Source organism: Denticeps clupeoides, chromosome 2 (assembly GCF_900700375.1).
Source record: "Denticeps clupeoides chromosome 2, fDenClu1.1, whole genome shotgun sequence".
In the NCBI taxonomy this organism is placed as follows: domain Eukaryota; kingdom Metazoa; phylum Chordata; class Actinopteri; order Clupeiformes; family Denticipitidae; genus Denticeps; species Denticeps clupeoides.
The window spans coordinates 7,459,774-7,471,116 of NC_041708.1; the positions used below are offsets into that span (position 1 = coordinate 7,459,774).

Sequence of the window (11,343 nt, forward strand, 5' to 3'; positions counted from 1 at the left end):
GTGTAGGCCCGATTTGTTGAGGTTGAATGGGACTGTGAATTCAGCACGAGGCATGGTGGCTTGTTTTTGCCATTTTTTCTTTGTATCACAATACTTTTTCCCAAACTCCCTTGGCATCCATCATTCATCCCACACCCGGGTTGTGACAGTTTCTTGTTGGTGCCAAATATGATATAATTAAAAAGATGTATTTGACAGTAAATTTCATCACAAGATAAAAATGAAGCATGCAGGCATAGTTTGGGTTGCATATAATAATTATTGCATAATTATTATAGTCATGTTCTTTGTTTAAGCAACTTTATTGTTATAGTTGTGTGATCCCAACTGATACATATGTAATATGGCCTTATAGTTTTTTTAAGGTTCTGTGTATATGTGCAAGTTACTGTACACTGTGATTTTTTTTATATCTCTTCCATATGGCATATGAAGACTATTGCTTGTGTTTCTTAATTTAAATAAGAAGGGGAAATCAAGTTTTTAACTTCTGTATTTGAGTGAAATTTACAACATACACACACCCAACTCTCCAAGAATTAACAAACAGTTTACTAGCAAACCTTTATTTATGCAACACTCCAGCAGTTTGAGATGCTTTTCCAGTCAGCAACAGTTTACATGCTTTCCAGTTCACAAATGACTCTTACACGTTTTTCCAGGATAAAAGACAAAAGATTAAAAAAATGCTGATGCAGTGGCTGGGTGTAAGAAGTGCCTCCATGTGCTTAACAGTTCACAGATGGCTCGCATTAGTGGTCTCTGAAGTGGTCTCCTCTTAATTTTTCTTCTTTTTTTCTTCACAGTTTAGGTCTTTTAATGTGTAGGGTGTTCATAAGGCAACATGCCAGTGCTTAGTGTTATGAATTTATACAGAATTTTTTTGCTTAGATGATAATAATATAAATATTGGTGTCACAGAAATATCCCAAGGTCCCAAGGTCTTGCTTCCATGGTTAAATCCAGTGGCTTATGAAACTCTGATCAAATGCACCTTCATGTGCCTCGGTCAAGTGTTAAGAAAAACAAAACGCTTTCCATATCTGACATTTAAGCTGGTGTTTAGGGCAGGGTAACAAGATTAAAAGGCTTGTACGATAACAGGTAGTCATTTCCTGGGAGTGGATGGATAATTGATACTGTACATTATGTACATGCGTCACCCTGTAATCAGCTGCTCAGTCATGTGTTCATCTGTTTCGGGTTGAAACTACTGAGATGAGCTTTAAAAAAAATCAATAAAAAAAAAGCTGAGCATGAAAAATGCCATAAATACATCTATGTACAATATGTATAATGTAGTAAAGAATTACTAGATAGTTGTAATATTTGGGCATTTTGTGGTTAAGAGGTGACCACTGTCACAATAAAAATGCATTTATAAATACTCAAATTTTGCTTTAAGAATTGTCTCTGTTACACTTGCTGGTCTTCAAATAGTATCTGAGCGTACACTGTGCCCGAGCAGGAGGACTTTGTGTCCGGCAGCGGCTTGATCAGCTCCAGCTCTGCATACGTCAGACTCTCCTCTGCAATTCTTGGCTGTGGGTCAACAGGAAACAGACAAGACACTGCAGTTGTTTCCAGACCCGGTATTTACAGTAAAATTACAGATTTGCTGTGTTGTTGTGTTCATGTTGTGCATTCAGCCTTTACTCTGCATCAATCTAAAGATGCCATTTTCTCAAATACAAATAGGAGTAAATTGACACTTACCAAGAGGACCTTCTGAGGTGGCACTTTTATTAGCTTTGGCCTTCTGATTTTTTCAGCAATTGGTGCTAGGCAGAAAATACAACATTAAACAGAAGAAGCAGAATTTTGCAAATCCATACTGAGGGAGGAACATCAGACACTGTAGTGCTTATAGGTGCAATATTGACACTGAAGGAAAGTGATTTGCCTGTCCCCAGTATAGAACAATATGCAACACACACTCACACACACTGTTTCAGTATTTTTCTGTGTACTAGTTAGAGTGCACTTAAGAACATGTGGTCCCCAATAAGATAACAAACACACCCACATCAAAACCCACACAGTATCCCTTTTATTGGATACAGGTTCCAGTGCTGGTTAGTCATCTTTAGAACATTTTGTCCTCATAAAACAAGACATACACCAAAACCACACGTGTATTTTTGTGCTGTAGGGTCCGGAATTTAGGGTCTAAACCCCAAGGTTATGTTCATTGAACCTGGTGGGCTATGGATTGCAATAAAATGGGTTTGGTTGGTGATATGAGGCTCAGCCACATAGTATAGATGGATCCATACATATAATTATAACCATCTGCTTGAAAAATATTTTTTCTTTTGTACATTTTTCCAGCTTTTGTGATTTGCTGTAGGATCCTGTGCCCAGATATATTAGTGGATCAGCATGGTCTTCCATTGTAGCTTCACATGTACATTTATGGATTTTCACTCACTAGTGCTGCAATCAACTGGTCAATAGTAAAAACACTGTGTCACTATTGTCACTATCAGTTTGTTGATGTGTTTTGATGTGTTTTTATGCATAGTCACTTAAATGACAGATTTTAATTGGGAAATTATGAAATTAAGCTTAATTATAATTAAGGACCCACTTCACATATGTGCAATATGAAAAAGCAACAATGCTGACTCACCTTTTGCTGGTACTTCTGGAGGAACATCCGTTTGTTGGGACATCTTCTTTGTCTTGTACTTCCTTAGTTTTTGGGGTAGTGCAGGGGAAGCGCTGACTAGACTGGTGACTGTTTCCCCAGAGCTGCAGGAAGGGCAGTAGTTATGGTTGGAGATATTTAAGCTAGTTTAAAAAATAGTTTTACAAATATAATCAATTTAGATTAAAATATTTGCTCAGGAGACTATATCGAAAACTATGTACCATTCAATCTATGACAACCTACCTGTTTTGAAGACTCTTGACCAAATGGTAATTCTCTGAAATTAAGAAGGAGGGGGGGCAAATTTTGAGTATTAATTATTATTGCGTGCATCATCAGTTAATTAGTAGAAATCATTGTAAGAAACAAAAAAAAATCACCCTTTAGTTGTCTCTTTCTCTGCAAATACTGACAGCTAACTGCCACTGTGAACATGCACATACACATGAGTCCAACTGAGCAGATCAGCACTGCACACAGATACACATCTGAAACACACACAGGTTGCACAATAGTTTGATATAGTCAAATAAGGCATTACGCAAAAGTTGTATCTTTAGTAATAAATATCCACATAGCAATAAAAATAGTCAATAGATATTGTCAATGAAAAAGTTGCTGCATCAACAACTTTACAAACCATATGTTATACTGTACAAATAAATGCAATGCCAGCTGTAGCTTACCTTCAAATAAACTCCATAGACCATCCTTGGAACCAGAGTTGGGCAGGATGTGCACTAGAAAAGAAGAAAGTAAGAATGCAGTCATCAGATTGGCCACAGGTTTCCATAATTACACATGGCAGCATGGTTAAATAAAGCTAATTGTAGGTGGGATGACAGCACTGAGGCTATCTCTTTCTTCAGAGGCTCTTTCTGCAGGGCCGGACCATAGCCACTGACACCCACTGAACCAGCCTGAAATACCCATAACCACCAGCACCAGCTGCTAACAACACTGAGGCTACACTCCTCCACAGGCAGATAAACTTAGCCAAACAGTGGCCCTCCCCTGCAATGTGGGACACCCTTCGGAGACCACTCCACCTTCCCAAAACGTCTGTTACTTCAACAGGCTATTCTAGGGCTTGTTCAGCATGGTAGACACCCAGTTCAGGAGGGAAACATGGAAAAAAAAGACATGGCATCATTTGAAATCAACTGTTTCATTGCTCAGCACATTTTTGTCATATATTTTCTATGATCTGAGTGATTGACTTGACCTTACAGCAGTATGAAGGTATTGGCATAAAGAGGCAACTACCATTTGAGCCACATTATCTATAATTTTTTTGTAAAATGTAACATAGACTATGTTCTTTTGAATCACATCTTGCAATGGATATTGATTTGAATTCAGATGAATCAGTCACGGTAAATCACTTTTGAAATCATTAGAGCTGTTTTAAATGTCCTGTCATATTTGAATGACCTGAGCATTCCTCCCTTAAATAAGTAACTCCACCGACCGTCATGGTTTGAAAACGTGCAATTGCTCAGTGATTAAATGTATGAGCTCAAGATCACAAGACTCATTGTGAGACAGTGGGTTAATAACATTTTTTTCTTAAAAAAAAAAAAAAAGTGTTGATGACGTCATTTCCGCAAATGCCTCCTCGATTTCAGTAGGCCGCTTTCCTTCTCGTCCCGCCTCTCTCCTCCTCATTTGCATTTAAAGCTACAGACACCGAAACGGCGCATCCTGGTGAAATCTCATTGTGGGAATCATTAAAAGTGGCTGTAATTCAGCACCATGGCTGAATTGCGGAAAGAGACTTCAGAAAGAGCATTAGGGGACCATTAAGACCGATATAAAAGCAAAGGGGAAAAAAAGCCATAGAACATTGATTAATTCACTGAAAACAGTTAAGTCTCAGTTTTGGGCTGCTTCAGTCTTCAGTATTCCTGTTCACAGAAGCCTGTTAACCAGATAAATAAGATCTCAAGACAAAACTTCTCATTTTGTACCAGAACTGGGAGCATTTTGATGGCTTCTGGTGACAAACAGCCTCATACACTGACTGTCATCTAAAGCCATTGTACATTGAAATGCACACAGTGGAAACAAAAAAATGTCTGAATGAGTCGTCTTTATCAGCACTGCTACAGCTGGGTCCGATAAAATGACAGCCTCAGATTTCCTTCCTTTAGCATAATGAAAGGCCTGATTCATTGCTTTGTTTCAATGGCAGGGTACAATTATTAACTACAACTTTAGCGATGGGTGTGGAGATAACAATGCATCTGAATAAAAGCGAATGAAGGAACTGTGTCTGCTATTCTGTTGACGGAGAGATGCTAAAGGATTTATGCTATGAATTCATTCTGCAGTTGCCCATCTCTTTGCCCTGGTCTCATGGTTGTGTTCTTAAAATCCTGAAAAAACCACACAAGCTGTGACACCCCGGGGTTTGTTTGTTCCTTTCTTCCTGGTTTTTGGCCATCGTGCCATTTTGGTTGTGATTTTGAATAAAGTCCTTTTTCCCCCAAACGTCCCGTTCCTGCACTTCTTCCCCCATCAGCCCTCAGCCGTGACACCAGCTAACAAGCCCTCTGGTGGGTGTTGGAATTCTGCTCTGGATTTCCTTAAAAAAAAAAAACGGAAAAAAATGCTTACAATGCAAACCCCAGTGAACCTCGATATCCACAGGCCTGGGTGGCCCTTCCTTTTTAGAAATGACCTTGATGTTTCTGTCCTTGGACCTTGTCATGTGGTCTTTTTTGTATTCTTTTGCTGTTATGCTTATTGTAATGTATAAAGATATATCTTAGAGAAAAGATATAGGTGAACTTTACTAGGTGTTCAACATATGTCGAATAAATGTATGTCATGGGTTTAGATTTTAATTTTATGCACTCATAAAAATATTTTGGACCTAATGTGCTAAAGCAGACAGCTTCTTTATTTGAAATGTTTGTTTTCTGCCTACAATGTCTTTAAGACCTGCAGTGCTTGAAACCCATAGAGATTAAGCCTGGGTTTGCACTACAACTCGATTTGACCTAATTTGGTCCTTTCTTTGCTCTGTGGAGCATTTTACCTTCTGTGACTTCATAAAGAAGGAGGTGGTTCTGGTAACCAGATGTGCTCTTATTGGTTCAGCCACCCTGCTGCTTGTAGCTGTCGTGTCTACAGGCTGTGTTGTTAGAGACCCATGGTGCCACTGTCTCCTTTTTGGCTGACTATGCCTATGTGTCTGTATGATAATTTAGGCGGGGGAAACTCCGGACCATGGCCAAAGTCAATATTGTTGAGCTACGAGCGGGCCAGGGTTCCCTCTGTTGTCTCTTTACTTCATGGCCAAACACCACTGAGGCTTGGCAATCAAACGCCTGCTACATATGGAGCACAATGAATTAAACTGTCTTTAGGGCCCATGAATAATAGGAGTATGCGACTTTTAGAGGAAGTTCCCAGAATATGTCAGATGTTGTATATTACGCAGTATAAAATCAGAATTAAGGTGGTAGTGTCAGTGATCTCAAGGTGACATTTGAGATGTCCGCTGACACCCCCTATGTACAAGCAAACAGAAAATTGAAGAAAACTGAGAAGGAAAAGAGGAGAGGATACACACTTTGTTCATAAAAACGCCTGCATTTCACATAATATTAAACAAAAACAGGTGGTAGTCCTTTCTTGGTTTAATTTTTTTTTCTGTAAATCCTGAAAAGATTCTTATAAACCTGTCATATTTACATATTACATATTACTTTACTTATTAAAACTGTCACAGCACCAGAAACCACTTCAGTGTTCCTTGAGACAGATTATCCCATTTCTGTTACAATTCTGTTACAATTTCTGATCGGTTACTGGAGGAAAAGACACGAAAGAATATTACCTCATTTGGTGGTAATGTTTCTAAAATTGCCCATAGGTGATCAGTTTGGTCAATATCTAGTGACTGAAAGTTATTTAATACCCATTTCATGCTCATCACACATTCAGGGGCCATGACACCCATGTCATTGTGGAAGACACCAGTTCTGTCAGGATGTAGGTGGTACATAGCATAAAGATATCAATTTGGCCACGTTCCTTTTTGAAAATTCAACTTTTTCAATATTTGTATCCATGACACAGAGCAAACAGTACTGTATCATGGAGTGCCTCAGTATGGAGACATCATTACTTTCACTCATTACTTTTCTGTTTATTCTGAAGCCACCCCTCACCACACTGCTGTGGGCAGTCTTTGAGGGTCTGAAACATGACCATGTCTGGTAGGTTCCTGTCGCACTAAATGTGTGCACAACAAAACATCCTAGCATGAGCTCTCAATGGGAATAATATCTTGCAAGGTTCAAGTGTCAGCTAAGGAACAAGTCTGCAAGATGCCGACACTCTGAATCAGTGAGTGATGGCCTGATAAAGGTCATTTGACCTATCAGCCAGTATACTGCTGGTGGTATTATTGAGTACTGACTCAACATATTTGGTCTTGCATTGTTGCAGGGAGCCAGAACCTGCAATTGTCCACCACAAGAAAAGGGTGTTTAAAATCCCTTAATGATCCTACAAGAGAACAGCAATGTCCAAGCCATTCAGACCACCTTCAGTGTACATGTATTTTTTCCACTGCAACAACAATCTCTGAGAGAAGAGAACCTTCAACAAAATATCCACTGTACCTCGGAGTTGAGTGGACGCTGAGCTGTTGGTTGCAGCTTTCCAACGATTCTTGAATTTGTGGAACTCCTGCGCCCTGCAGGTGTAAAGGCCCCGGTCCTGTCTAGAGGCATTGAGGATGAGCAGGTCGTAGATCTTCCCCTGCTTTACCACGTTGAGCCTCAACTTGGGCGTGGCAAAGCTTTTAGTGTAGTTGCCGTAGAACTTGGCTTTACGCATGTTCACCTTGGCGACGAGGTGCTCCTTCCCACCGTTCTCTGACAAGAACATCCAACGCACCACCGGCAGGCTGCCTGTGAGTCGGTGCAGGGTCACCTGACAAGACAGGGTGACATTGTCCCCCTCAGTGACTGCTGTAACTGGCCAGGGGGTGACTGTGACATTGATGGACATGCAGACATCTGAAAGTCAAAGGATTATTACAGATGAAGCTTTTCTCGCTCTTTCATAAAAACCCACACCGGGCTACGGAAAAAGTCTGTCGCTGCAGTATTATTTGGATTAGCCTTGCTGACACATCTGGAAACAATTTTGACAGCTTGACCAGTTTTCCCCTCCAAAGCCTTTAATATGAAACTCTACTTTAAAAAAAAAACGAAACAACTCCTATGTGAAAGTGTTTTATTGTCTAATGTATTATGTATGAAGTCAGTGGTGACATCTGGTTTTTGTGTTCCTGACCCTGTACAGAAGAAAAAAAATTCCACTAGCAGTAAGCATTTTGAGATGGCTGAATATAAACACGCAACGCACTTTTTTTATGCTCTGTTTGTTTTCCTGAGACATCATGCTCTAGTTGGAAGACAAAATCTAATTAGATTGATGGGGTGAGGTAAAAATAATTAAATAACACTCAGCAACCCATGCAAAGGTTTGTGTGAAACTCAAACGTGTATTTGCAAGTAATAGCATATAGTAATTATTATAAACACATATGTGTATGTGTGTGTGTGTGTGTGTTATATATATATATATTTGTATGCTTTTTTCAGACCGTTTTTGGTCATTGTTTTGTCTCCTGCATCCTCTTCACCAATTATTGCTCATGAATATTGATGACTTGTAAAATTTTCAGGTCTATTTTTCTCGGTTGACTCTTTAAGATATAAAGATTTTCTTTTACCCACATACCCACCATGAATGTCCATTTTAGTTTTGCATAAACACCATAAATGTCACATTTTAGGCTGAAAGTGAAAATGTTTGTTTTACCTGTAAGCAGAATGCTAGTCAGGAAAAGTGCCGCTGCTGAAGAGATATTCATTTTCCAGCGCAACAGACTCCATAGAGACCCAGTTAAATGGCTCCGAAAGAAAGGCAGCCTTTACATTCCCCTCTTTTTCCCCCTGTTCTTCTGCGTGTAACCCGAGACAGGGCATGTCTCTGTTTTGGGTTAGGCCCTCCCTCTGACCACACAGAAAGAGAGCGGGTGAGGGAGGGAAATGTCGTTTTGTAAGCTCTGTTTTCTACTGCCAGCTGGAAGGCACCTAAACCAGACACAGGCCTGTCTCCTCGCTGTCCCGGTTGGGACACAGATAGTGTGGGAGGGCAGATTTCTACGTGTGTGAGTCTCCATCCAGTGTGGGTTGGACTGGATACATGGACAAGACAGTCTGGTCGCTATGGTCTGGAAATTGAAGATTAAGATACAATTTTACTAATAATGATTTGTCATTCATAGATGGTGTTTTTTATGTATTAATGAAAATACAAAGAAGGATTCAATGTCTGTTGTGGTGTGCTGACCTAAAATTCATTATTGCATTGAAATGTTAAATATATAACCCTAACTCAACAACAGTTTATTTCTTACTTAGCCCAAAATAACATACAACTGTCAAAGCAGAATTGGTATTAGCTAGTCCAGAATAATCCAAAAGGTATAGGTTTGTATCAAATAATCCAGCATGTTGTATCAAAGACAGCATTTGTCCATGTTTATAGATACTGGACAGTGCAGAGTAGGCTTCAACTGTGGACCATTACATTGGAGTATTCCAATGTCGCACAGTATAGTTCCACTATGATGATATTGGTCCATTTTGACATCCCTCTAACTGTCATGGTGTGGGTGAATGGGGTGATCTTCAGGTACAGTATGTAATGTGAGTAATGTGGCTGAAAATTCTTGTTCTGATTGTTAGGATTCTAGCTGTGGCATTTTGAACTTGTTGGAGTTTAGTGAGATCATGCAGGGCAACCAATAATAATGCATTACAGTAGTCAATAATTGATTTTTGACAAGCATATGAACCATTTTTTTCTGCATCATGCAGTCAATGTCTGCCTTAGTGTTGTAATATAGTGTAGGTGAAAGAAAGCAGTCTGTCGTGTCGGCGAGCAATGATTTATTAAACAAAACCAAACCGGCACGAGGGCCTAAAACAGGGGAAACAAAAGGGGAAAAACACAAACAAACCCACAGGCATGTGGCAATTGCCAGAGCTGAAAACAACTAACACAACAGTTGCACATGTCACATGGCTGGCAAGATGGCCACTGCCAGCCACTCAGTCATTGATTGACATACGTCAACGAGACTCGGCTCCACTCTATTCTCCAAAAAGTAAGACCGTTCCTGCCCTTATCTCATCCTCTCTCCTGAACTCCTTCCTCTTGTCCTGTCCTGTCCTATATTGTACCCTAACGCATATTAAGTCTGAGGGAACTTACCTGCCTCCTTGCGTCCCACCGCACCGAGGTTCCTCGTCTCCTCCTACACATGCTCACGTGACAGCATGGTCCACATAAAAATGTTGCAGCCTCGATAGGCTGCTCAACAAGGCCCTGCTGTCATGCAGATTGGTGCCAGGTGCGTCTCCAGCTGCACCCCATCATGACAGAGCCCCCCCTCAATGGTCTACGTGCTTGGAGCCCAAGCAGCACCATCAGTGGAGGAGGTGGGGTCTACGGTGGCAACCACAGGGCTCCTGCCCTGCTGTGTCCTCCCACTGGAGGACCCGGACAATCTGGCTGTCTCCCAGACGTCGGCCCGCATGGTGGCCTCAGTGCGAAACCTTCAGGGTACGTGCGGGTCCTGTCTCCGCACGTCCCCTCTGATGCTTCTTGCGTCCCTCCCCCTACATTCGTTGGGACAAGCTGGATCCTCATGCCAGACCCTGGGGCTCTGTGGTGCTCCGTTCCTCTGGAGGCAGACCCAGGCCCATGCCTGTCTAGAGCACCCCCCAACCTGTGTAAAGTATATATAAAGAAACAGAGCTTTTGCATTGACTGTGCATAGTAGATTTGAATCTCTGTTTAGTCTGCTATGTGCCTTCCTGCCAAGTGAGCATGCTCTCTTTTTACAAGCTGACGTTTTGCAGATCGCCGCCGTCTGTGGTTGGTCGATGTTGGTGGCTTTGCTGTGTTTTGAAATCGGCCTGCCCAGTTAGTTAACCAAATCCTTGTTTTTGAGCTCCCATTTAGGCAACATGTGATGGATTGAGTGCACAAGATATTTTTTCATTGATTTGTTGCACTTTTTGTGCGTTTCGTGTGGTTTAGATGGTGAATAACAAATTCTTGAATGCCCGGAAATAAACAAACGTATGCACTTTGGCAGCCTGTACTCTGTAGTGTTGCAATTGTATCTGTTTTTGATCAACTGCGTTGGGAAACATGCTCTACTAGCAGCAATGTTTATGAGGCTGGTCTTGCAGTTAAAACAAACTGGAAGATGTTCTTAGGGCCCCCTTGTGGAGGGTAATAAGAATTAAAAAGACATTTTGAGTATTGAGAAAACATGATTTTTTTTTGCAGTGATGAAACGTTAAAATAATTTAAAATGTGCAGAAACCTCTTTGACATGCAAATTTACAATTAATGGAAATTTAACACCATACTCATGGTAAAGGTCTATTTCCCTTAATCTGTCAGAAAACATGTGTTGGAAGAACTGTGCTAATCATGCTGAAGCAATAAACACCAGCTCATTAAATCAGTTTTTGCAAGGCTATTACTTTGAGAAAACCACACATCTACTGTCTAGCTTTTAACTATGTCTATCGTTTTTTTCTCCCAGTGTTTCTTTGCTAAAATAAATTGTTTCTTACACT

General features: G+C 40.6%; 1 protein-coding gene across 3 annotated transcripts; it reads right to left on the reverse strand.

Moving 5' to 3' along the window:
• Window positions 1-545: 545 nt before the first annotated feature.
• On the reverse strand, window positions 546-10,087 carry vstm4b (V-set and transmembrane domain containing 4b). 3 transcript variants are annotated; one of them, XM_028965613.1, is made up of 9 exons: window positions 9,962-10,087; window positions 8,501-8,915; window positions 7,291-7,689; window positions 3,340-3,393; window positions 3,034-3,078; window positions 2,897-2,930; window positions 2,633-2,754; window positions 1,717-1,781; window positions 546-1,542 (listed from the first exon to the last, which is right to left on the reverse strand). In XM_028965613.1, exons 2-9 carry the CDS (start codon window positions 8,550-8,552, stop codon window positions 1,417-1,419), a joined length of 897 nt encoding a protein of 298 aa, XP_028821446.1. In that variant the 5' UTR covers window positions 8,553-8,915; window positions 9,962-10,087; the 3' UTR covers window positions 546-1,416. The 3 variants fall into 3 exon arrangements, with proteins under 3 accessions (XP_028821446.1, XP_028821445.1, XP_028821447.1); XM_028965612.1 differs by lacking the exon at window positions 9,962-10,087 and having other exon boundaries at window positions 3,034-3,141; window positions 8,501-8,670; XM_028965614.1 differs by lacking the exon at window positions 9,962-10,087 and having other exon boundaries at window positions 3,034-3,141; window positions 7,291-7,603; window positions 8,501-8,635.
• Between the last annotated feature and the right edge of the window lie 1,256 nt (window positions 10,088-11,343).

Excerpts from the sequence above, each read along its gene's own strand:
- vstm4b (XM_028965612.1), bottom strand. The coding sequence starts at position 8,552 with ATGAATATCTCTTCAGCAGCGGCACTTTTCCTGACTAGCATTCTGCTT. Across the intron at positions 3,394-7,290 it reads AGCGTCCACTCAACTCCGAG|TGCACATCCTGCCCAACTCT; the intron begins GTACAGTGGATA and ends CTTCTTTTCTAG. Across the intron at positions 1,543-1,716 it reads CACCTCAGAAGGTCCTCTTG|CCAAGAATTGCAGAGGAGAG; the intron begins GTAAGTGTCAAT and ends GTTGACCCACAG.